The 26678-nt window shown below is 48.2% G+C and overlaps 1 protein-coding gene across 1 annotated transcript in view; it reads left to right on the top strand.

Annotated features, from left to right (window-relative positions):
- Positions 1–25165, top strand: part of KIF5C (kinesin family member 5C) — a 143985-nt gene extending 118820 nt beyond the window's left edge. The window contains exons 19-26 of the mRNA XM_087819861.1: positions 157–266; positions 2469–2570; positions 2803–2863; positions 5663–5734; positions 8102–8206; positions 9876–10092; positions 11301–11414; positions 23617–25165. Coding sequence (XP_087675987.1) covers positions 157–266; positions 2469–2570; positions 2803–2863; positions 5663–5734; positions 8102–8206; positions 9876–10092; positions 11301–11407 — 774 coding nt within the window. The 3' untranslated portion in view covers positions 11408–11414; positions 23617–25165. The remainder of the gene's footprint in view (positions 1–156; positions 267–2468; positions 2571–2802; positions 2864–5662; positions 5735–8101; positions 8207–9875; positions 10093–11300; positions 11415–23616) is intronic.
- Positions 25166–26678: the final 1513 nt, after the last annotated feature.

The following is a 26678-nucleotide window of genomic DNA, read 5'->3' as shown; positions in this document are numbered from 1 at the left end:
GGTTTTGTCTCAGTGAAGCACGGCAGGTTCTGGGGGCCCCAGTTTGGGGATCTGACAAGGGGGATGGGGTAGGAGGTAGAAGAGATCCAGGACTTGTCACAGTGTGGGCTGGGAGCCAACGAGTGGATGACACACTTCTCTTGGCCTGGCTTGCAGAAGGCGCTGGAGCAGCAGATGGAGAGCCACCGGGAGGCTCACCAGAAGCAGCTGTCCAGACTTCGAGATGAAATTGAGGAGAAGCAGAAAATCATTGATGAGATTCGGGAGTGAGTTGGCACGGGGCTCGGGGACATGGGGGTGGGCATGGCTCTTGGGCCAGCCTGGAAGGACATGGCTTTCAGCCAAGGCCTCTGCTCTCTTGGCCCTGTGGGCTCTGTGCCCCGCTCTGGGGCCGCAGCGGCTAGACATGCTCCGCAGATCTGTGCCCCCATCTGGAGCTGAGCCTCAGGGGGCACTGGTGGGGCAGGTGGCAGGCGAGCCCAGCTGCCCTTCCCAGTCCCCGCTGAGCAGGGTCATATTGGTAACTCATCTAGGCAGACACATGTCCCGGGAGGTGGGGACACTATGAAAGTACAAAAAGAACCCCAAACCCTAAATTGGTCCTGACTCAAGGGTCCAGATAAGTTAGAGAATATTCCAGGCCCTGGCTAGTGTGGCTTCGTCGGTGGGAGCTTTGTCCTGTGCTCTGAAAAGTGATAGGTTCCATTCCCAGTCAGGGCACATACCTCGGTTGTGGGTTCAATCCTCAGTCGGGAATACACGGAAGGAACTGATCAATGTTCTCTTTCACATTGATGTTTTGCTCTGTTTCTTTCTCCCCCCCCCCTCCCAAAATCAATAACCATATCCTCAGGTGAGGATTTAAAAAAAATGCTCCAGAGGAGGCACTGCACCACCTCCTCCCCCGGCACCTGCATGCACACAACACAACTCCAAGGCACCTGGTTGCATACGCACACCCCTTAGGGACCGATAACGTCATGTGTCTGCGCTCTGGGACCTGTGGCGTTTGCCAGGATGGCATCATTGCAGCTCGTCTCTGGGGACACCTTCTCAGGGCCATTTTCCTGTTACATCCCAGCCACCGAAGAGCCCCTGCTCCATAAGGGCCTCTCCCTTCTCCTCTCTTACCTTCCACCCCATCACCACACAAGTCCCCAAGCTGGGCGGTGCCTTCAGGATCCTCTCCTGAGGGTTCTTCTTAACCTTTTTTACACAGTGAGCTCCTTGGCAATTTTTGAACCTCTTTGTAGAATAATGTTTTTGAATGCCCCAAATAAAAGGCATAGGCAAACAGAAAACCAGCTTTGCTGAAATACGGCTCTGTCCACTGACACCGCCCCCTGCCCCCAGGTCTAGACCAAAGGTTCCGGCCCCTCCCGTTTTCTGTAAAAGAAGAAACATCTCTCTATACAGGAAGCCCAGTGACATGATTTACTTAGGGTCATGCTGCTAAGTAGGAATCAAACTGGAGTTAGAGTTTAAGTCTCCAGGCTACTGATCCAGACCTCTGTTCAGTGTGTGAGCTGCTCACACACACATTTGCGTTTTAAAAGAGAAGAATGGTAGCTGGAGCAGAAGTGTCCATGGCCTGGGGCTCTGCTCGCAGCCTACCTAAGGAAAGCAGGTGGACGATTCCCCTTCCCTGGGCCAAGGCCAGGCTATCGTTCACCTATTGTTCACCGGGTCCCACGTTCATTATCCTAATCGGTCACCCTCAACAGGTTCACTTGAAAGGGGAAATGAGGGAGGGAAGGAAGGCGAGAAGGAGGGAGGGTTGGAGAGTGAGTTAGCGGGTAGGGTCGTTTCCTGGGCCTGCGCCTTTCAAAGGCCTCTGGGTTTTCCTTCAGAGGGCCTAGGACCTGCCCTTTAGTTATGTGGGTCACACAGAAGGATTTGTAAGAGATGGGCTGATGTCATTGTGGACCAGACGCCCCGAACCAGATGGCAAGCTTCTTTTTTGCAGAGATCCAATACTTTGTTTCCTCCCTCTGTCCCCCTCCTCGAGGACATCACAGAGCGGGACTGTCACTGTGTGAGCCAGGAATTTGGATTTAGGAGGTGCTTTCAGAACATGGGACCAGAGAGGAAGGGAAGGTCGAAATGGCCAAATAAGATTCCCTGAGAGGTTTATGCTGTCCGCAGAATTCTTCTGACGGGTGCTCTGCCTCTGTTTTAAAATATCAGCCTTTTCCTGTCTCATTATTTTCCCCTTGAAGCTCTCATCCAAGCCAACTATAAATACATCTTCAAAGCCATGTTTCATGCCTCTCAGATGCTCCCCAGAAATTGGTTTTCACTTGGGCAGGGAGGGGGCTGTGAGGTTGTCCTCTGATCCCTCAAAATCCTCCAGAATTGCTGCCTTTATTGCACAGAGCTAATGGGCTGGAACAGAACCTTGTCTTCAGCTGGAGGACTCGGAGTTTCCGACTGATGGAGAATGTATTGCTTTTTCCTTTCCATTTCAGTTTGAATCAGAAACTGCAACTGGAACAAGAGAAGCTCAGTTCTGATTATAACAAGCTGAAGATAGAGGACCAGGAGAGAGAGATGAAACTGGAAAAACTCTTGTGAGTGCACTTTAAACGTTTCCTCTGCTTTCTCTCACCCCAGCAAAGTCATAGGAAGTCTGCTCTTGTGATTCAGATTCCCAAATATCTTGGCGAGGTCGGGCCAATTTAAAAACAGATGATGGCTGTGTGTGAGTTGGTTTGTTTTGTTGATTTATCTGCAGGTGCCAGTAGTATCTGCGGAGATCTCTGATGCCCCCTTGGCGGGTCATGACTCCTTTTTGTTTTTTAGATTGCTCAATGACAAAAGGGAGCAAGCCCGGGAGGACCTCAAAGGGCTGGAAGAGACTGTGGTATGTCAACATGTTTGCCAACTCATTTTAGTCTCAAAGACCAGATTAGTGTATGGCTTGTTGAATTAGTTTAGTCTACAGTTTTATCTGTGCACACCCATAGTGTATCATTTTAGACATACAATATGCTGTGGAAAAGTGAGAGTTATAGAATTTATTCCCTAGCTCTTGACAGAATGATTAAACATTTGTCCATCCATCCATCCACCCATCCATCCATCTGTCCATTTGTCCATTTATCCATCCTTAGTGCTGTAATCATGGAACCCCTGAGTAAGAATTGAACTAAATTGCAAATCACTGCCTGCAATGTTACAGCCTCTGCACCCCGTGACTCTCTTCCATTCAACAGTTATTTGTGGAGCACCTACTAAGGGCAGACATTCTTCTAGGTGCTTGGGCTGCATAATAAACAACAGAGAAGATCCTGGCTGTTGGGCAACTTACTTTTAGCTGGGGGAGACGGACAAGAAACAATAGGAAGTAAATTATGAGCTCCATTGGGTGGTAATAGAAAGTGCAGTGGGTGGTGGTTGGGGGAAGCTCCCGGAGGAGGTAACACTGAGCAGGGATTGAAGCAGCGAGCCTGAGGCTGTCTGGGGGCAGAGCCTTCTAGGCAGTGCCAAGGCCCTGAGGTGAGCGCTTGCTTGGTATGTTGTGGGACAGCAGGGAGGTCAGTGTGGCTGTGATAAAGTGAAAAGGGGGACAGGAGATGGGCACAGAGAGGTCAGGGTGAGAGGCCTAATTGCTCAAGGCCTGTCTCCTTGAATGTTTGGGTGGGGTGGGGGATGGGACCTGCATCCAGGGGTGGGATTCTGAAGCCCATTGCAGGCGATGACGCTAGAAAAGCCGTCTCTGCCACCCCAGGCAGCCCTCTTGCTTTAACAGGACGCTTTGTCTGGGCTGTGGGGCTGGACCCTCCTCCTGCCACATTGATGGGCCTTCTGTTTCCATCTCTCAGTCCCACTCCCTCTGTCCACTGTGACAGGAAGCTGAGCCCTGAGCTTTTACACAAAGGGCAATGGCCTGCGATGGGGAAGGACCTGAGGAACACAGGTCTAGTGGGGTGGGGAATTATAGTGAATACAATGGGGGGAAATCTGTTGCCACAGGAAGTTGCCTGGACATAAATGTACATAAGCATAACTTATAGACTATTCGAAGGTCTTTAGCTGCTCTTCCCAAACTGTTGGATTCACCTAAAAACAAACACGAGGGGAAGTCACCAGACTCAAGATTCTGTATTATTCGGTACTTACACCCGTGGAAATGCCTGGCCCTTAGACCAGACACCGTGACTTCTCTTCATTTCCCTTTGGTGTGGTGGCATTTTTCATGGAAAATATTTACTGTGATTACAGTTCAGTCAGTAATAAAATCCCTGCAGTGAGGGAGAGCGTGCATGGCGGGGGATTGGGGGCCGAGCTCCCTCAGGCAGGAGCGGGAAGAGCATGTCTGCAGAAATGTGAGCCTGAGCTGCACCCTGCGCCTGCCCAGGGAGGTGGCGAGGCCTTGGACAGGCACAACATGCACAGTGTTCATCATAACAGACCCACTTGGCTTCCTGCAGGAAGCAGTTTGCTTCACGGAGGAGGCAACTGACTTCAGGTGCTTCTTATTTCAACACAGTGGTGGAGTGGGGCCCAGTCATCAGACCTAAGTTAACACAGAACCTTTATTCTGAGAACTTTGTGTTCCCACGGCTTTGTAGCCTGTCTCTTCCCTTTTTCTGTGAGCGTGAATGAGCTCCATCCCTTGACATTTTGTGTCAAAGTAGGTCAACTTACACAAACTGAAAAGTATAAAGGTGAGTTTATCTTCCTCCCTTATGGGAAAATACCCTGCAAAGAACTGATCGTAATACATGGAGACTCGAATGGAAGGAAGAGTTTTGGTTTTCTGATCTTGTTAACGAAGATCACCAAGTTTGACTCAGGCTCTTGTGTCAGCAATCTAATTCCCAAGAGTTCATTTGTAGAAAATAATCCAAAACGAAGAAAAAATGCCCCTAAGAAGTTGAAAATTTTAACAACCACCACAACAAAGGAATGAAAACCCAGTGAGGAAACGGCTGTCAAATATGAGGCTTCAATAAATTAGTACTAGGTACTGTTTATTGAGCATGTACTGTGTGCCAGAAACTGTTGTAAGAGTTTTATAAAGATCATCTCATTTCATCTTGACCACAACAACTATGAGGCAGCTGCCATTTTAGTCCTCACATTATAAATAAGAAAATTGAGGTACAGAAAGGTTGGATCAGTCCCCCGGGATCACCTGGGTGGAAAGCCTGCCAGCTGTTTCATCCACACACTTGGGGATGCAAAGCAAACAGACCTACCGACCAGGGCCAGGGCGGTGTAGAAACATGAAGACCGTTAGTCAGTTAGGGTGGGAGAATGTGCGGCTAACTTTTCATTTAACCTTGTTGACATTGTATATAATGTGCATGTGAGTAATTTGAGGGAAAAAAGAATCCATTCTGGTGACATACCCCTAGGGATTTTGGCCAGAAAACTTAAGGGTTTTTGTGGCTAAGGGGAAAGCAAAGGTTCCACTTAGAACACAGCAGATGAGCAGGTGTTGTTCCCGTTTGCAGTTCAACTGAGTGAGTTCCCAGTCTCTGCACCTTGGGGTGGTGCTGAGACAATGCCAGGTCAGTGGGGTGGACGTGTGTGGTGTGCAAGTCAGAGGAAGTGTGGGGACACCACGGCCCCTACCGTGGGCTCAGGGATCAGGTGGCCTCGTGCCAGGTGTGTACCCCCACTCACGTGGCATCTTCACAATCTTCTCTTCTAGTCTCGGGAATTGCAGACTCTGCATAACCTCCGCAAGCTCTTCGTCCAGGATCTGACTGCCCGGGTTAAAAAAGTGAGTTCTGTTTTGGGTGACTGAGACTGAGAAGAAAAGATGGCCAGAAAAATTCCTTTTCAGATGAAATATTAGTTGCTTAAATTGGGGCCAGTTATGCTTAAACATTAATTACTTCATGGCAGCGAATGTTATTAAAAGAATGTGCTAGAGGCAAAAATTACTTAGGAACATCTGCCGTCTCCTATTTCCTTCTTAGTAAAAGGAAGGCACACTCCTTCCGCTGGCCTCCATTTCAAGTGAACGCCTGCTTCTCTGGCTGTGGTGGGAATGCCAGTGTGCACGCTGCAGGGACAGTGCAGAGGAGGTCTCGGCGCGGCCCGAAGCCTGCTGGGCAGTGCCAGACGCCTGGAGAAGGCAGAGGCGGGAGCCCTTGATTTGCCTGTTAGGAGGCCACTGGGGCCCGGTCAGAGTGTCTGAAGCACTTTAACTCCCAGTGTCTTGTGTGCTCTTCCCAAGAACCGTGTAAGCGGTTCGTAGTGTTCTGTGCTGCAGATGTGGAGATAGGCTCAGAGGGTAAATACCTTACCCAACATTGCACAGCTGGGGAGAGCCAGAGGCAGGACTGGAAAGCAGGTCTGTATGCCTTCTGAGTCTGAGCTTCGACTCTCATGCCACACACACTGACCTTGGGAGTTACCGTATGGAGAACCCCAAGAGCAGCCTCAAGAGGTTTAAGGAGGGAGGAGGGTGGAAGCAGCAACATCTTTAAGATGTTTAACAGCGATGGACAAGGGGCCATGGGCCATATCCAGAAGCATCATAGGATGGAAAGAAGCTGTACTTAAAAAAGTGTGTGCATGTGCATGCACATGTGTGGACGTATGTGTGCATGCATGTCTGTGAAGGAGCCAAGGGAAAGAGGTGAAATATATTAAAAAGAGGTTATTGATACAGCCAGAATTATTAGGATAGATGGATGTGTTAGGCTTAGTAAGGGGATGGGACACATTCTCAGAGAGAAGTGGAGAGGCCAAGATGCAGACATTTGCAGGGAAATAGTAACAGTAGAAAGAGGCATCTGACAGCTTCGATCTCAGTTAGTGTGGAGGCTCCGTCCTCCCTGCAGAAAGATGAGAATGGAGAGCCCATGGGGACTGGAGAGGGCTCAGGCAGGTGGCGGGGAACGTGCCAGGGCTGAGTAGAAGGACTGCTGAGTAGTGGGTGAGTGTCCAGCTGAGGGTCAGGGCATGGGTTTGCCGTGGCCGCTGGCAGCGTGGTTCTAGCAAGTTTGGAAGCCTGGAAATAAAAACAAGAAAGGGGTAGAGGATGATGGGAGGTTTCAGGGCCTGAATGGCAATGGTCAGGCAGGTAGGTAGAGACCACAGTCATCAGACTAGAAATGGCCTTAGGACCTGGACCAGGTGCTAGAGAGAGGTCAGGGCAGAGGTGATGGAGAGGGAGATGGGAGAGTTCGTGACAAGAACTGGAAAGGCTCAGTGTGAGAGAGGAAGGTGATCTGAGGGAGGGGAAGAGCTGGAGATCAGACTTTCCTGATTTCATGATATAAAACTCGAGGAAGGACAGAGGGTCCTCAAGTGTGGTCATCTGCCAGTATCACCTGGAAACTGCTGGATGTGCAGATTCTCAGACCCACTGAGATCCCCTGACTCAGAGGCTGGGGTTCCAAGTCCTGCTCTAGGGAAGTTTGAGAACCTCTGTTTTAGACTGAGGAGACCCAGGTTTGAGATGCTCACACAGCTAGCACCCCTTGGGAGAAGAGGTACACTTCTCCATTTTCTTGTTTGCATGTGTATTTCCTACCTGCCCGTCTGCTCAGCTTGGTGCTACCAGCAGGGCTCTGTTTTTTCCATTTTCAAGTCCTGATCCATTGAAGAGTTCACCCAGGGCTCAGATGCAGTGTGACTATTTTGAAGTGAATTCATTAAGGAATTTTATGGAAGTGGAAGCTGGAGGGACAGGCAGAGCCGCTGAGACCTCCCCTGAGCATGGACACTTGCCCACAGCTCGGTGACGAACCCCACCTGTGATGTTTGAAATCAACTTTAGATCTTGGGTTTATGTTTTCACATCGGCTCTTAATGAGTTTTGAGACAGTCCCTTTTGCAAAGTATTTATCTACCTGCCAGGGAGAGGTCTATGTCACAAAGAGAACTAATCCGTGTCTTTCAAAAGAAGATCTGAAGGTTTTTCCTAGCCCTCTAACACTTTTGACACCAACCAAGAACTTACTTGAGAAGGTCGTTGAGTTTAAACTTTTAGAACCTGTTTACTCTCGTTTTCAGAATAACCGTTAGTGGAATTGGGAATCTTTTTAAAGGAGATTGAGAACGTATCGCGCACGCTACGCTGGGCTGGGGGTGGGCAGTGTGGAGGCTCGCTCGCTGACCCTTGGTGTTGGTGCAGAGTGTAGAGCTGGACAGCGACGACAGCGGGGGCAGTGCTGCCCAGAAGCAGAAAATCTCCTTCCTGGAGAACAACCTGGAGCAGCTCACGAAGGTTCACAAACAGGTAGGGGAGCTGCCCCGTTGCCTCCTGCGGCTCTCTCGCCTGGACGGGACCCCGCTGGACTTGGCCGCAGTGCAGGCAGAGGCTCTGATCGAGGAGCCAGAACGGCCCCTGAAATCCTTCAGTCCTCCGTGACTTCCCTGACGTGTGAAACACTGTATTTCATCAAAGCCAATACGAGGAATTGAGCCTGAGCTCTGTGGGCTTTGGGGAGTGGGATGTTCAGGGTTCTGTCCTTTCCCGCCACCTGCAGTCCCGACCTCAGTCCCCAGCTGGCTTTGGTGTCTCTCAGGATGCCTCCGAGGCTCCTCTGTGGACTCCGAGGCTCCACAGAAGGCAAACTGGACACCGCCGAGCTGGTCCAGGCCCCTTGCTTTTGCAGACGAGGAAACGGACTGGCCCTGGGTGGAAGAACTGGGAGTGGCATTGGCCCTTCCCTGCTCTGTTGCTCTGTTTCTTGGGCACCCTCTCAGGTGCCTGTGATGGCCTAGCGTCTGTCTAGAGTCCTAGAGAGCACTGACCGTGTCCAGACCAACGGTGACTTGGCAGGTTCTTGGCCTCCTTTCTGTTTGAATGCTGGAATGTTCACGAGTTTTTTTCTCTAAATCCTAAAGATTTGGGATATGATGGAAATGGTCCATCTTTATGGGCCACACGGCTGAAGGGATGTCATTTCTTTCTGACACTCCGGTTAAGCCCTCATCACCATTGTTGGTGATGGCATTTTTCCATCTCCACAGAGGGAGGGCCACAGATTCAGCGTGGTTGAAGTCATTCAGATTGTTGATAGAAATATGAAAGTAAAAACTGTCAGGAAATAGGGCTCTGACATTCAGTAATCATTTTATTTATGGATTCAAGGAATATTTACTAAAAACCTTTTTGCCCAGCCTGAAACTGGTGCTGGGGACACACTAGTGACGGACACTGGTGTTGACCCAGCAATAGTTCAGCCTTTGTATAGCCCATTCTGACTTTCAAAACTTGGTTTTACACTTGTATTCCCAAACTGGTCCCCTCATGTTCTTTATAGATGAGAAACCCTAGTGGTGAGATGACTTGCACCAAGTCAGACGGCCAGGAAATGATAGCACTGGCTTTTGGGCCCCTCCTGACCCAGGCGAGCCTGCTGCTTCTTAATTGAGGGTCCTAGGTGATGAAAGAAAGAGCGATACCCCCGAGCTACCTGTTAGCCTCTGGATATGCTGCAGAGTGGGGTCCCCACCACATGCTGCTGTGGACAGTGGGTCCTGATGGAAGGAAGTTGTCACAGAGTCTGGGACATGCCGTCCCCCGAGCACCTTTGCTTTATATTTCTTAGAGTTCACCGGCTGACGTCAGAGTTCTGCTCTCCCACTCCTCCCCATCCACTCGGGCGACAGGAAGGGAATCCTGCCTGAGCTTGAAAGTTTCCTGTGACCCAAACAGGCTTTAATTCGACCCTACACCCCTCTTCCCTTCCTCACTCCTGTGAATCATGTAGTTAGTAAACTGGAGTCCCAGAGTGCGGGGTTTTTATTTTCCTTTGCTGCTCCCAGAGTTTATGGCCATGGACTTTCCACCCGGCAGGGGGTGGTCGGTCAGCTGCAGAGTCCGCTTCTGGCTGCCGTCCTGTCACAGTCACTGTGCCCGCTGCCCCTCTGGTAACTCCCACCTTCCCCTCCCGCCCCAGCTGGTCCAGGACAACGCCGACCTGCGCTGCGAGCTGCCCAAGCTGGAGAAGCGTCTGCGCGCCACAGCCGAGCGCGTCAAGGCCCTGGAGAGCGCGCTGAAGGAGGCCAAGGAGAACGCCATGTGGGACCGCAAGCGCTACCAGCAGGAGGTGGACCGCATCAAGGAGGCCGTGAGGGCCAAGAACATGGCCCGGAGGGCCCACTCCGCCCAGATTGGTACGTGCCCTTGCGCGTGCCGTGTGTGCCCCTCACCTGGGCCCCTGCTAGACGGTGAGGACTCCACGGCCAGAAGCACTGACGCTCTGAGGCCGCCTGGGTGTCTGCTCCGGATCAGGTGAGGGGCTGCGGTCAGGCTTGCAGGGCCTAGGCCGGCCGCGCCTCCCAGCACCCTGTGCCCACCCTGGGAGAAGGGAACGTGGGCACACACTTCCTTACACTGAGATCCCAGTGCACACTGTGGCCTTCAAAGCTGCTGATTTGAGCAGAGAGGCCGGCTGGCCTAGGCTGTAGGCAAATGTGTTGGGCTGTAAACAGATACACTGTCAGATATACGAGAGTAGACAGCTATTTCTCAGGATGGCCTGAAGGCCCCTCTGTCCTGCAATGGGTGGAACCATGAGGAGCGTAGGTAGCAGGAGCCTCAGGGAATGTTGCTTGCAGGTGCAGATCTGGAAATGTCCTGGGTCCCAGGCCTGGCATCAGTGAGCGCATGTGGTTCTAAACTGGGGAGGGGGCTGGACTCTAGCCCCTTCAAGGCCCGGACTAGGGCATTTTGCCTTCCAGGGAAAGAATGTAGCTGCTCAGTCTTGTTCCCAGACAGAGCTGTAGGAGTGAAAGGAATTTGGGAATATTCTAGAGGCTTTTTACAAAACTGAAACATCTCCAATAGCATGCAATATTGCTGCCCATCAGGTAGTGCTGTTCCAATGTTTTCTAATCCAGCAACTTTATGCTTCTAGTTTTTAGATTATACTTTAGATTAGTGGCTCATTGGACTTTTTCACCTTTTGCATGTATTGGATTTTATACCCTTTGAAAACCTACTGAAGGCTAAGGACCCTCTCCCCAGAAAAGTGCATCATAGGCAGAATTCTGCACCCAGTTTCAGGGGCCCTTGGGACCCATGGGGACCTAGGGATTGGCCTCAGACTAAAATTGAAAGTCCTTTGTTTCTGATTTCCTCAATCTGAATTAAAATAACTGATGTGTAAGTTCTTTCTGTCTTCTAAACATTGGATGCTCTGGATTAGCTGACTGTACTCACAGGAGGGCAAACCTGCTTTCAGAAACTCCAGCGGTTGAGAGCTGTAATGTTGACAAGAATGATGTCTCTTGGTTTTCACACGTGGCCTAAAGGTACCTGGGTGTGGCTGTTGAAACCCTTTCTGACTGTCCCTTCTCTTCTTTCTGTTGGTCGGATGCAGCCAAGCCCATCCGCCCAGGACACTATCCAGCATCATCTCCAACGGCCGTTCACGCCATCCGAGGGGGAGGAGGCGTCTCATCGAACTCCACCCACTACCAGAAATAAATGAGAAGTGAGTCCTGGTGTTGGGTGGTTTCCATCTGGGGCAGACCCCTGCCCCTGCCTGGCTCCCTCTCATGTGTGTGAGGACCTGCGACAGACAGGAGACAGTTCTGCTCCACCCCAACCCCTGAGGTCAGGGGTCAGGGGTCAGGGACCAGGGCCTGTCCCTCTCAGTCTGGAGCCCTGGGTCTTCTAGGGGGGGCCACCTGGCGCCAGGGTCCCTGCAGGGCCAGGAGAGGGTGTGGTGAATGATTCACCTGGGCTTTCTTTTGTCTGTGGGACTCCCCTCTGTGGCTGGCATCCAAAAGGGCATTACCCGTTTGTCAGTTGCTTTTACCCAGAACAGACAGACGTGGGCGGGTAAGTCTCAGGAATGACTCTAAAGAAAGAGCCAGATAATAGTCATATTTTTATAATTACCATCTGAACTCAGCAAGTGGCGTTCTAAAGAAACATGCCAATTTATATCTAGGTGGGTCCGGACCAGTTTTTCCTTCGGGATAGTGGGCTGTAAACTTCTCTGTCCACAGCCCACATGCCCAGTGCTGTTCTCCAGCAAAAAGGAAAGAAAAAAGTAATACTCTTTGGAAGAGAGAAGGAAGGAGCACAAGCCTGCCCGTTTGTGCCCGAGAAGAGAAAAGAGTTACTGGTTAGTAGAGCAGACAGGCAGCTAGGTGGCCAGAAAACTCTGTTTAGCGAAACTCTGACTTTGAACCAGTAGCCTGTGGATGGGAGGAGGTGGGTCCGAAAGGTGTCCTTGACCTCTAAGCCCTCACCAGGAAGCTAGCCCGCGACAAGGGCGAGTTTGCACAGCACAGCCTCAGTGACCGGGGCAGCAGCTCTGTCCAGCCCTTTTGGCACTGAGGTAAGGACAGTGAGTGGGATGGGGGCTGGAGCCTCACTCGGGAGCTGACAGCGTTGCTCAGGCTCAGACTAAAATTCCAAGGAGGAAGCTTGGTGGCCCCACCCGGGCATCATTCAGGGAGCAGGACGGGGGGGGAAGGCGGAGGCAACAGCGAGCAGGCAGCAGGTCCACCAACACCTGCCCGGTACGATAGGAAATGACCGTGGCAGTGGGCCACCCCATTCAGATCTGACCTCTACTTCCAATCAGAAACAAAATAAAGTCTGATGCTATAAAACTGCTTTTGACTGTCATGTGGTCAGTATCAGGGTTGACACTGGAAGGGAACTGGAAGGTCAAGTTGGGCGGCTCAGAACAGGAAAGCCTAAAGCACTGGTTCTCGAACTACAGCGCCTGTCGGCACCGTCTGGCACCCAGAGATGGGCTTGTCAAAGGAGCGTAGGACCTGGACCTTTGTATTTTTACCAAGTATCCCAGGTGGTTTTGTTTGAGAACTACTATCCTAAAGCAATTATGACTTATATAAGATGGAAGTTTATTTCTCTGTCACATAAAGGAAATTTGAGGTGGTCTGTCACAACAGAAAGCTAGCCTCTTAAATGTAGACTCACCTTTCTCAGCAAGTACCTTCCTTCCTCAAGGTCATCTCAAGGCCACAAAATGACTTCTACAATTTATGTTCCGAGTGTAGTAAGTGGAAAGGAAGCAGAGATGGGGCAAAAGCAGCTCTCCCACTGAATCAGTGTCCTTATTTGAGCAGCCTTCCTAGATATCCCTCGCAACCCTGGTGCCCACATCCCTCTGGCCATGCCTCGCTGCAAAGGAGGCTGGAAAACATGGTCTTTGGCTGGGCACATCACTGCTCAAATAAGAGTAGTGTTCTTTGGCTGAGGACAGGGAGACGGATGCTGGTGGGCCCCCAGCACCCTGCGTTTGTTGAACACCTAGCATGCAGCAGAGCTGTGCTGGATGTAGTACCTGCATCACCCCACCTGAGGTGAGCATGCAGACAGGTGTCCATGCTTGGCTCCCAGCAAGCTCTCAGCAAGTATACCAGCTCGGGGACCCTGGGTCCAGAGACTGCAGTGGGTGGTCCCTTTACTAAAGCTGCCCTGGAGGCCGGCCAGACCTACAGTGTATGTGAGGTACACACAGCCCGGTGTTGGCCGTTCATCCGTTCATCCTATCGTCTTCTCACTGAAGATGGAAATCACTAGGTCTGGTGAGACTTTCAAAGTAACAGAACTGCCCTCACCCACCATGGTGATTTGCTTGTTTCTTTACTCAAAGTGTTAAGAGTGGTTTTGAGTATTTTATCTGAAACCTCCTTGACCTACTTTACACATTCGTACAACTCCTGTAGCTGGGGCCTTTTCTCACCATGTCATGAATAGGCCCCCTTCCTGTCGTCAGGATGGCAGGATGGCTGCAGGTCTGGCTTTGGACAAGAGGCCTGGTCAGTGTCAGGTCTTCCACATCCTTCAAGTTATTTCACCTCAGGGTTGGTTTCCTTTCTGTGAGGGGGGGAGAGTCCTTTCCCTGGGTCATTGGCATTGATGTGAGAACTAAATGAGGTCATGCTTCCAAGCTGCTTGGCGTATAGCAAGTGCTCAGTTAAAATGTTGGCCTCTAGGTCTGGCCGGCGTGGCTCAGTTGGTTGGGCATTGTCCCGTGTACCAGGAGGTTGCCGGGTTTGATTCCTGGTCGGCACAAGCCCAGGTTGCGGGCTCGATCCCCAGTAGGGGTCGTGCAGAGGGGCAGCCGATCTATGTTTCTCTCTCATTGATGCTTCTCTCTCTCCCTCTCCCTTCTTCTCTCTCTAAAATCAATAAAAACATGTTTAAAAAATAAAACAAAATGTCAGCTTTTAGTATAAATGAGCAGTACTGAATTAGGTACATAGTAGGCAGTTGGTAAATGTTGGTTTATAATCTCCTTTATTTCACACAGTTGTTACAAAATATTTTTTAGTCTCTGTAGCAGTAGATTATAGCTACTCAGTGCAGAAGGCCCGTGTCTGAGGAGCCTGTTTGCTTCTATGTGCAGATATAAGGGGTTTTAATGACGCTCTCATTTATCGAAAAGTTATGAACGAGAACACTGACTATTTTTAAGGAAAGAACATGGACTATTTTAAAGAAAAGACTAGGCGTTTGTCAGGTAAACAAAAAGGATCGTATCCAGGGAGTGGAGAAGTATGATTGGAAGTGAGGAAATGCCAAGTCATTTCTAAAGAAATAATTGGAAATGTGGGATTCATGGTTTAGACGAGGTCACACTGAAGTCGCCTTTCTGGATCCTGGGATTCTCCCTCTGAAACATGCGAGTGCTGGTGGAAATTATTTCAGCTGCCTCCCCCCCAGCGCTCTGTGGGCCCAGACCGGCGCACTCGTACTCGGGCAGTGTCTGGATATCTCTCGGAATTCCTTCTGCTTCATTTCGGGAAATGCAATCACAATGAGTATTTTGCTTTATTCTCAAGGTTTCAGAGGAACTGAAGATGTCCAAGTCAAGGTGTAGAAATCAAAAGAACTCAGGGTAATGCTGGCTTTTATCAAATCAAATTTAAATATAGGGGGTCTGCCTCATGGAAAGGGGGACTGTCTTTTTCAGACCCCATAGCTGGCCATGGACAGTATATGCCACAAGCTAAGGACATGGGTCATGGCGTTGGCCAGAGGTGGGTTCCGGCCCTGGCCATGGCTTTACTCCTATGGGACGTCGGGCCAGTTTGCTTGATTTCCTTCAGCCTCAGTTTCCTGATCCATGAAATGGGATTGGGCGTGAGAGCCTGCTCTGTGCTTGGTTTAACAGTGAGTGAGACCAAGAGGGCTCTGTTCTTGTGTAGTGATCTGCTCGTATGGGGGAGACACTGCAAACAAGCAAGGTGACTTCAAATAGTGGTAATGCACTGAGTAAGATAAAAACAGGGTAGTAGAATAGGGATGGGGGATGCTTATTTAGAAAGAGGGCCTGACATTCAAGCTGAGAACTGAATGATGGGAGCCAGCCGCCCAGTGGCCGTGGCCTGGGGCAGAGCACAGACCCTTGTGGCAGGTGGGCGTGACTGTGGCGTGTTCGAAGAGCCGAGGAAGGCTGATGGGGCTGGAGCACAGAGCACAGTGGAGACCGTCTTGATTCCAGTTGTTGGGGAGGGAGGTGGGGGCTGGATAACTGAGGCTTTGAGGTTCAGGTGAGCAGTTCAGAGTGTAATCTAAGTGTGCAGGGCTACTGGGATGGATTTGGGTGGATTTGGGATGGAAATGGTGGGAGCCGGTTCATGAGCGGAAAGGGCCACTATGGGCTGGGCTTTGGGGGAAGGAAGGGGGTGGGGTGAGCATGAGATCAGGGGCACCCCCAAGAGCCTATTGCTGGTGTCCACGTGGAAAGGGATGGCACTGAGCCAAGGTGGTGGTGGCAAGTGGGCAGGGTCAGCCTGCGTGTGAGAGCTGAGGGTGGAGGGGCGGGGAGGAGGTGTGGGTAGGACTCAAAAGTGGTTCCTGTGTTTGGGTCCTAGCAACCAGGTGAATATTGTTAACCTTTAGAATGACTGGGGAAATTGGGTTATGAGCAGTTTTTGTGGAAAAACTGCAAGTCTGGCTCTCATCATCCTGATGATGAGATGCCCCTTGGACATCCAACCCAGCTTGCCTTCCACATGGTGCATTCAGGCTGTTGGATCGGCGCGTCTGCAGGTCAGGAGAAAGGTCAGGGCTGCGGTGGTGGGGAGGCGCGGCCTGGAGACTGTGCTTAAGGCAGCCGGCCTGGAGGAGGTAACCTGGAGGAAGTGCGGGTGGAGGCAGAGGGCGGGAGAGTTAGGCAGGCCCTGGTCAGAAAAAGGAGGTGGCACCGGCAAAGGGGTCTGAGAAGGAGAAGGTGAGGTTTGGGAGGTCAAGTGGATACTGGTTTCTAGAAAAAGGTGGTCGGTTGTGTCAAGGCTGCTCAGAACTGGAGGAAGATGGCGACAGAGACTGGGTGGTTGGCGAAGGCCCAAGGATGGTGACCTTGAGCAGCTTCAGCAGAGGAGGTTGTGGCCCAATCAGCTTGAATTGGGGGGGGGGGGAGGGAGAAGTAGAGTCAGCACCTGCACCAGCTTCAAGGTTTATTTGAATGGGCAGAGGAATGGAGGGATGTGGAGTTAAGACGGGGTTTGCATTTCTTTTTTAAGATGGGAGCTATTATGGCTTATCTGTGTGAGGATGGTATGCATCCAGCTGAGGGAGAACGTGGATAATGTAGGAGAATTACAGGTATGAAGTATTAGCTACATGAGAAGCCCTGTGATCCAGGGTGGGGGTGACACTGCACCCAAAGTGGTGAAGGCAGAGCTGAGTACAGACACTGGATGGGCAGGGTCACAGGGAGGGTGAAAGGGCTGTCATCCTAGTGCTTGTTTCTTTAGCAGGTAAGAAGCCAGGACAGCAGCCGAGAGGGAGGTGGGGAGACGGGGCTGCGAGCTGGAGAGGAGAGGAGGTGTCAGATAGGCCTCTCAGGCATTGTTTGAGGCCCCACATTTAATGTAGCACCACTGGAGCACTTGTCTAACTCTGGTTCTGGTGGCTTCCTTTCCCGGCCACTGTAGCAGGCCAGTGGGCGCTTGTTCAAATGTGCCCACCAGATGGCGCCAGTGGGGCACTGCTGAAACCTCAGATTTTTTCTGAAAGGCTTTGCGGCAGGATGGTCTTATTCTGTTTTTCTATATTTAGACCGTTATTTCTCAAATGTGAATAGTAAATAGAATACTTTTAAAGAAAAAAAATTCTCACACAGTCCCAGAGTTTAAATTATTTTAGTATGATATTTAAGTATTTGCAAATTTAAAACTGTATACACTCCCTACACCTACAGATCTTACACAACTATCAAGTCAAAAACAAATTTAGAAGCTAGATTAAAATGAAACCACAAATCAGAAATGTAAACCACCAACGTTAATATAATTTAATGAAAGATGATACTTTGCTGAGCATAAAGAGCCAGGTGCAGGGCAGGCGCTCTTGTAGGGTGTGGCACGCCTGTGCCACTTCCCGGTGCCATGATACAGCTCAACTTTCACCCCCTTTCTCTGCTAAAACCACTGCAGAATCGTAGCGTGCCTTCATGTTCTGTCTTCTCATGCCTGGAACACATCATTTTCCTACAGGGTTCAGCTCTTTCCTCTTTTTTTTTTAAATGTATCTTTATTGACTTCAGAGAGAGGAAAGGAGAGGGAGAGATAGAAACATCAATGGTGAGAGAGTCATTGATCGGCTGCCTCCTGCACGCCCCCGACTGGGGACCGAGCCCGCAACCCAGGCATGTGCCCTGAGCAGGAATCGAACCCCGATCGCCTGGATCCTAGGTCGACGCTCAACCGCTGAGCCATGCCTGGCGGGGCAGCTCTTTCCTCTTTAATAAAGATGATTAAAGTCACCAGCTTGGTAATAGCATATAACGAGTGTGGGGCTTACTCAGGAATGCGGGTTACAGGGCGGTCAGCTGGATCATCTGCAGTATGCACATAGTAATGCTTCAGATTTTTGTGACAAGAAAAGCATAAAAGTGAAAATATTATGAAATGAACCAAAGACCCAGGACACCTCTCACTGTGCTGATGTAGATGAAAGGTCCGATAGTTTAAGGACGACTCCTTTATTAAAACCATATATATTAAATCTAGAAACCATATCCTATTTAATAAAGTTTTGATAAACTTTTATCAAAGTTTATTTGGTAACATCACAGCGGTAGAGTCAGAAGGGACTCATTAGGGTTCTTATAGGACATTTGAAGAAGCAATTTGCATTTGTACACTGTGTGCTTTTTCATGTTTGGAGGCATAAAGAAAACAGCCTTGAAAAAGGACTTCTGCAGTTTATAGCAAAGTCACCCAGGGGACGTAACTACAAAGAGCCCTCAGAGGCGCGTGAGTGCCCCTGTGACCCTGCGTCTCTGACTTGTGTACCATTCCCGGGATCAGGGACAGTCGCTGCAGGATGGCTCTGTCTCCTTCAGGTTTCACTACTTCAGGACCTTTATTATGAATACATGTGTTATTGCTAATAAGAATAGCATCTTTAACTTCTTAAATGGTGAGATGAAAGCAGACACATAGCAAAGACCTGTGGGCTTTCACCACCTCTTCCTTTCCCTCCCCTAACAGCCAGCTGTGACCAGGGGCCTAAAACCTTGGACCCTGTGTTTCCTGTGCACCTGCTACAGGATCTCCAACCTGTCCCTTGGCCCAGACATTGGAATGTGCAAATGACCTTCTACTACAAGAAGTCCTGTCACAGTAACCTACACCCAAACTGGAACTTCCAAGTGTACATGAAAGACGAGAAATCCAGTGTTTTCTAGCCTGGCACTTAAACCTCAGATTTCCTGTGCTCTGAATGCCCCTGGACATTTCCTTGCATTCACTACCCTCTACTAAAGCCCTAGACTTCAGGTGCACTGAGGCTACCAGCTCTACTTTCTTTGAACTGAGAAAATTCCAACCTCTCTGAACCCCTGCACCACCCCTGCTCCACCCCGGAGCTCCCTCTCAGCCCCCGACGGCTGGAACTACAGGCCCTTCCTGTTTGGTCCTTGGTGTATCCTTAGGTTCAGGCCAAGCTTCCCGAGCTGGCACTCACTTAACACTCTGTGTACTTTTCTGACTTACTTTGTCTTTTCTTGTTACTCTTTCCTCTGTTCCAGATACCTGGACCCAACCTATCTTGCACTGTTACTGGGGTTCACCTTGACCTTTCTCCTAGTTTTGACACCCCAATCACAAATAAAAAATGTTACGTATATTAGATGCACGAGGTGACCTACCCCCAGCAGAAATGGGTTCACTCCACGCATGCAGGGTGGTCTGGGACTTGCTTTCAGATTTAGTCCAACAGGTGGTGAAGCTGAGAAGCCTCATTGGTAGCATGTCACATGGTGTCCTACATCTAAACCACTGGGCCATTCGACTTGTTACTGCTGCAGCCCCAGCAATGAAAAGACTGAGTCACAAGATTGTGCATGTGGGGGGCCACTGTTTTCTATAGGCAGGACAGTGGGGTGACTGTGGGGTCAGGGTCTAGAGTGGCACTGGCTTTGCCACATACTGGGCAAGTTATTTCATCTCTGTGTTCCCCAGTGTCCTCTGTGAAATGTGACCAGTGACACTACCTCCTGACAGGAGGCTGGGGGAATAACGTGTGACTATGTACTGCAGAGAGCTGACGAGTGCCTGGCACAGAGCAGGCTCGGTGTTCACCATGGCATCATCGTTGTCTAGTCCACCCATCCTACATTCTAGCCGTCAAGACCACACAACTTGTCAGGAGCAGATCCTGGACCAAGCCCTCTGATCTGCTATGTGGTGGTTTTCAAAGTCCCTGGCCTTGGGACCCTTTATGTTCTTAAAAAGTATCAATGACATCAAAGAGTATTTATTTATTTATTTATTTATTTATTTATTTATTTATTTGTGGAAGCTTCTTTAATAACCGTTCAGTTTACCTTTTAACTACCTCCATTTTTCTTTCTTTTTTTAAAAATTTTTTTGATTTCAGAGAGAGAAAGGGAGAGGGAGAGGGAGTGAGATAGAAACATCAATGTTGAGATAGAGTCATTGACCCGCTGCCTCCTGCACGCCCCCTACTGGGGATCAAGCCTGAAACCCAGGCATGTGCCCTGACCAGGAATCAAACCATGACCTCCTGGTTCATGGGTCAAAGCTCAACCACTGAGCCACACTGGTCGGGCTCAAAGAGCTTTTATATTTCCAAGTTATATCTATTGATATATTTTATATTGGAAATTAAAACAAAAATTTTAAATGTCACTACTGTTAACATAAATGCCATTTTTAATGAAAAATAATTATTTTCCAAAACAAAAAACTCAGCACAATGGCATTGTTTTACATGTTTTACAAATCTCTACAATTTGGCTTAAGAAATGGCAGCTGGATTCTCGAGTCTGCTTCAATGTTCTGTTGTAGTGTGGTTTAGTTGAATTATAAGAGGGAAACCCAACCTTGTCACTCCAGACAAGATTCTTGGCCATTTGACAACTAAGAAAACTGTGGCCCAGAGAAGCTTTGCTCATAGTCCTGTCATCACAGGTTTGCTCCGGGAATTGAGTGAGATGATGTGAAGGAAGAGCGAAAGGTCTCAGAGAGTCCCTGGCACACGTTACCCGTCACAGAGAGGAGTCAGTGTTGTGGCGTTTGTGGGGACAGGCCCAGAGAGAATACACAGGCAGGCTTCAGGGCGAGAGGACAGGAGTAGCTGCAGGTGGGCACTGTGTAGTGCAGGAGTTTGGATCTAGCACTGCAGATTCAATGTGAAGATTCATGGAAGACCTGGAGGAAAGGAATCCTTGTTTTATCCCCAGTGCATGGGTTGCTCCACTTGAATGCTCCTCGACAGCGTGTTCCTCAGAGTTACAAACTCAGAGCCACTAAAGTTGTTCCTCCCCAGCAGGTCCCACTAATGCTCCTGTGAGATAAACCCACTTCCATTCAGTCGTGATATGGAAAGGACTGTTGGTAATTCTTATAATGTGGGGATTGAATTGTGGAAAGGCAAAAGAAAAGATAAGACTATGTACTGTTTGGATTAAGCATAAATCCACTGCAAGCAATTGCAAAAGCCAAAGTTGGGGGGGTAGGGGGATCTGTAAATACTTCTTGCAAAAACCCTTATATAATTAGCTTCTTCCTTCAGCCTTCTCCACCCTTTCTAAAGGAGGTGATTTTATTTCCTTCTGAATCTGGTCACCCGTTGCCATTCTGAATTACCATCTCTAGTTTGTCAGAGACCCAGGGATAGTCCAGTCAGGTCACTTGGTCAGGTGCGCTGCTGTGAATGAATGAATGAATGAATGCGCGTGAGTGACAATTCTGAATCATCTCAGAGGGTTTTAAATGTCCTCAGATTCACCAGCCTGTCCCAATGGCCTGCCTGTGTGATCAGAACAGTCAGAAATAGTTTCTCCTGAGACTAACCGTTTACCTTGATATCCATTTTCTCTCCAAATTTATCGGAGAAGATGAGCATCCAGGTAGTTGAAAGATGGATGGAAGTGTCCTAGCTGAATATGTTTTTCTTGGGCCTCTGGAAAGACTGCTTTGGCAGATGGGCACATAAAGATCTTTAACTCAGGACAGAGAACAGCATCTTTCTAATAAAGGACCTTTCATTGGTGGAGTTCCTATGTTTTTCCTTTCAGCAACCTGTCATAGCCGCAGCTCTCCCCTCTCACCCTCCTTGAGGTGACTAAACTGAGCAGGTTGGGCCTCCTTTGTGGCCTCCAGTTTCTTCTGAACTGTTAGCCAAACGTGCTGAATCTTGCACGTGGTGGGGAGTGGGGGATTTGAATGAAAGGCCTTCTCGTGGAAACCGTGTCCCTTCATGGTCTGCTGGAGTTATTGAGGCGCCCGCTGAGTCTGTGTGCCTAATGTTTGGCTCTGTCAACATGGCTTGGCTGCACTCATCACGTTAAGCCATAATCCTGCAGTTTAAGGTATGTGCTCAGTACCTCCCTGCCTCCAGGCTCGCAGGAAGACCATCTCACCTGACCCTGGGACCCATTAGTGATTCTGAGATGGTGCGCTTGGAAAAGGAGCCTGGAGGGAAAGTGAAATGGGGACTTCAGTGGTGTATTCAGAAAGCGTTCCCAGGCCTGTTGCTTTTCAGCTCAAAATGGGTTTAAAGGACAACTATGACCAGGCTCTCAGAGGTTTTCCATTTCTGGTCCTCACATAAGCAGCAAATCTCAGCAGAAGGGCTAACCATTAAAGATGCTTTTCCCAAAGAAAAACCACTCTGTGATTCTAAAAACAGTGGGAACATTACCGTATAAGGCTGTTCAAACCTTTTTTAAATGAGCAGCTTTGTAATTGTGAGTGATTATGCTGTTGGAACAAGAGGCGGCAGTTAACAAATAAGCTCCCCAGATATATTTTGTGTCAGCTAGGAGGTGATATTCTTAAAAAGAATCTGTTCCTTGCCTCTTTTTCTTTTTTCTATTATTTTTGTTCTGTATCTCTTTTTTTTTTTTACCCACTTTGTGCTTATCTGCTTTTATAATCCCTTTCCGTGACCTGATTTTTTCTTTTTAATTTATATCCTTATTTATAGAAAACGTGAGGTTGCTTACATTATTACAACTTATAAATCAGGAGAGTGAAGATTAGAGAAGAGCATTCTCGCAGGAATCTGAGACACATACCACAGCTGAGCACTAAAAAGAGGCAAAAACAGAAAACAACATTTGATAGGCTGTGGAGTTATTTTTAAATCTTTTTTCCCTTCCACACAATTTCCATTTTCTTTTCCATTTGCTTATCCTAAGAGCAGTTGGGCTTTTCTTAGTGTCTGTCACATTTCCTGTGCTGGGCAAGTCCCACAGGCTTCTCAGGGATGAGGCCCCGCACCCCTTTGGTCCCCTCCCCATCCCATAACCGCCACGAGCTCTGTGCAAAAGTCAGAGGCAAGATCACAGACAGTCCTGCGGCTCCCAGCTGGGGTGACGAAGTTGAACCTTTCAGGTTTTTCCTGAAAGCTGAGTTCATTGGAGTTGGTCCAAAGGGCCGGCCTCTGAGTCTGGACCAGTCCAGACTGTGTCATCCTGGAGACCTGAAGAGCATATGGTGACAGTGGAGTGAAATCACAGGGGGCGCCCTACTGAGTAACCATCGCCCTGTGCAGGTGAAACGCCCCTCTCAGGACTGGGGACTTCCTTCTTGAGAGACAGCCTGGGTTAGGGGCTGTGTCTGACCTGCCCTTGTATCCCAAGTGCAAGCAGGTGAGAAATGGTGTGAGTTCCCCCAGGAATGAGAAAGTGCATCATGTTTCTGATTATAGTTTCAATAGATAGTGACTTTTGGAGGAGACTGTTGTTAGAGCTGAACACTTAGAGCAAAAGCAGTAAGTAGGAGGCTGTACTGTCCAATCCACCGGCCATGTGTGACTACTGAGCACTTGAAATGTGGTCACATCTGAACTGAGATGTGCTGGAAGGGTCAGATATACACCAATTGCAAACGCTGGGAAAAGCACTGGGAAATATTTCAGTGATAACATTATAATGTAAAACATCTCAACACGGAATGTTGATTACATATTGAAATGATAATATATTGAATGTACTGGGTTAAATGAAATACTATATTATTAAAATTAATTTACCTGTTTCTCTTTACTTTTTAATGTGACCACTTGAAAATTTAAAATTATGTGGCTCACATGGTATTTCTATCAGATATATCTGGTCTAAATGTCTAGAATTAAATTTTTTTTTTTTTTTTTTTTTTACTGAAGACTGAATTTCCTTTGTGTCTTCTAACACCTGTGTTCTCTCTTTGGTTCTCTTTCAACAGATATGACTCTCCGTGTAGCATGTCAAGGACGAAATTAATCACCAATTCCTTTGTTTTTTTCCTCCCTCCTACACACTTTTCTTTTACACTTGCTTACCCAGCCATCTGCAGTACGCCCGTTTCAGGTGTTTGAGCCGTGTAGAGTTTCTGTGTGTACAGATGTGTGCTTGGACTTCTCTCTTCCTGAGAAATCTGAAGGAGATGATTACAGAAGATCCACTTACTCCCGGGAACCACTGCTGCGGCCCCGGCCCGGGGCCCGGGTGGTCCCTGGGCAGCCCCTGCACTGGCCCAGCAAACGCTCCAACGTGCCATTCCCGAGGGGATGACCAAGTGCCGCGGGGGCAGGTGATCACGCTGTGCCGCAACTCTCTGGTTTCCTGTAAAATAAACACTTTATATTTTTAGGGAACAAAACAAGTGCTGCTATGGGGTTCAAAATTTTCATTCTGAACACTTTTCCGAAACAAATTACTCCAAGGAAGCATTTTGAATGTCCTGGTCACATCTTTGGATCTGTAAAGTATACCTTTTAGTATGGCACCGTTAAAATGCAAAGCAGATTTCTTCAAGGCAGAAAAACAATCTGACAGTAGCAATGTAGAATCTGTTCATTCAGACACATCTATGTGAATGTGAAAAGTCATAAAATTCACCTCTGGGCTGTTTGCTATTGAACCTGCAGCGACTAGTCTCGGCGGCTGGTGCGAACATCACTCCCTCGGAAGTGTTCGCCGGGGAGTCGGATGAGTGGAAAAGGGTTGCCCCCTCCCCTGACCCGACCGGAGCTGGCACCCGGATGGCCTTTCTCTAGGGAACCATCTTAAGCCCGGAGAGGGTATTGCTGCCGAAATCCAGGATAACTCCAGCAGCTGAAAGAGGAAGCCCTGGGGAGAAAGTAATTGACAAATTTCTGTGCCTCTGAATAAGTTGCCATGAATAAGCTGTTATTTTCACTCATCATTCTGACTGTTTGAGTTGTCTCCTTGGCATCGAATAGATAGGTTTCCACTTCTTAGGCAGAATTAGAAGAAATCAGTATGGATGGATTTTTTTTTATATTTAGCTGTTCCTGTATTCCAATACATGAATCTACACGAAATCAACTCTTCCTGTTGTGCATATTAAAGTGGTGTATTTCCAAGTGAGGTTTTCAGGGAAACTGGCAAGGATTCAATTAAGTTGGTCTTCTGTGCTGCTATTGTTTTGACAAATTTGAGGGTAAGTCAGTGACAACCAAACCAAACTCGGTGAAAGTACCTATCGTCCTGTTACGGTGCCTGCCCAAGATGAGCCAGCTGGCACTGTCCCTGCTGCTGTCACCGCTGGAACGAGCTGTGTGAGGGGGAGACGTTGGCCTTTCTAGTGGTTCTGTGGGTGGAAGGTAGTTCAAGGTGTGTGTGTGAGAGAGAGAGAGACAGAGGAGAGAAAGCACTAAGGACGGAATTGACCTCCAAACTCTTGTATAAAATTCCCTAACAAAGCAAAGCTGCTTTATTTATTTGTTAAATGTTGCTCTGTGTGTGTGTGTGTGTGTGTGTGTGTGTGTGTGTGTGTGTGTGTGTGTGTGTTGGGGGAGGGAGAGGAGTAAGGAGAAAAAATGATTAATTCTACTGAAGTATTTATTTGGAAAAGATGACAGTTTTGCGTTTTTAAAGTTCTTCGGTTTGATTTTCTTGTGTTGCTGCCAGCATTCACCCAGTAAGTTGCCCAATCACTATTTGCAATCTGATAGAAGGGTCCTTGTAGGGCAGGTTTTGCAGCCCTTATCAAGTGATAACATATACCATAGATTATAACCTCGCCTCTGATTTTGGAAGCTAAAACATTGGTCTTTGAGAAGAATGCCAGTTTATAATTGTCATACTTACTACTGTCTGTTATACAACTGTATTATTTTGTGTTTGGAAATAGAACCAAGGTCAGTAATTTCTTTTTGGCTCTCTTGTTAATTGATTATTTTGGATTTGTTCCAAAGTAATTTTTTCCTGGGTACCCCTTTTCTACTTCTAAAGAATTGTTTGTCCCTTTCATGTTTCAAAGAAACAGTCACTTGTAGTTCCACATTTCTTGATCTCCACAAGGGACTCACAAAATTCACTTCACTTTTATTCACAGAGAAAGTTGGCTTTGATGTCTTTTAAAGATACTCTGCTAGTTGCTGATCAGCCAGTCAGTTCACCTAGCTTTGATCTTTATAGGACCTCTAAACCAGGTTTCCTACACTGTGACTAACAGGCAGATTATTGGAATGGATCATGCAGTATATTCAAGTGGATCCCTAAGTATTACTTTGTGTAATAAGCTAATATTTAGATCATATACTCTGTAGGCCACACCTATGCAATTTTAATTTTTTTAGATGATTGCTCCTTTGCCTTTGGACTCTAACTGTAAAAAACCACACTTCTGAAGGCCAGGCCTATGGTTATATGTTTGGTTGTGTGCTGCTTTTTGCTAGCGTGTGTGTGTGTGTGTGTGTGTACACGTGCACATGCGCTTTTCTCCTCTAAATAATTTTATATTTCATGCTACTTCTTGAATGTTGACTCTCTGATTCTATGAGGGAATACCAGATGGTTTATACAGATAATCTCTACCTGCAGGATAGTGGATTGTTAAATTAGAGGAATGCTGTTGGGGATATCAAGATGTGTGGTTGGAGACTAAATGCCAAATGTGTTTTGGTCCTTTACCAGAGACTTCTGTACAAACACATCGTCTCTTCAGATACTGTACAGTTGGCTTTTGTTGAATGGCAGGTAGTAAGGAGAACATTAAGTGTAGATTAAGGCTTTTAAAGAAAATAGTATCATGTGATTAAGAAATTAGGGTTTATAGAAATATTGGAATAAATGGAGAAATAAAAATGTCTGCCTAGAATGTAGCATCTAGTATATTTTGAAGCCCTAAATCACACACGAAGCTGATACTCCTGTCCAAGGCCAGACCAAGCCATCACCAGGATTCACGGAGGAATCGTCGGTCCTCCTTTCCTGCAGGAATAACTGAAGGCAAATAAAAGCTCGTAACAGTCCCCTCTTGAAGTGCATTTTTTTTTA

The sequence above is a fragment of the Miniopterus natalensis genome, chromosome 8 (assembly GCF_054644295.1).
Source record: "Miniopterus natalensis isolate mMinNat1 chromosome 8, mMinNat1.hap1, whole genome shotgun sequence".
Lineage (NCBI taxonomy): Eukaryota > Metazoa > Chordata > Mammalia > Chiroptera > Miniopteridae > Miniopterus > Miniopterus natalensis.
The sequence above is the reverse complement of the archived record's forward strand: the minus strand, read 5'-3'. Positions and strand labels throughout refer to the sequence as shown.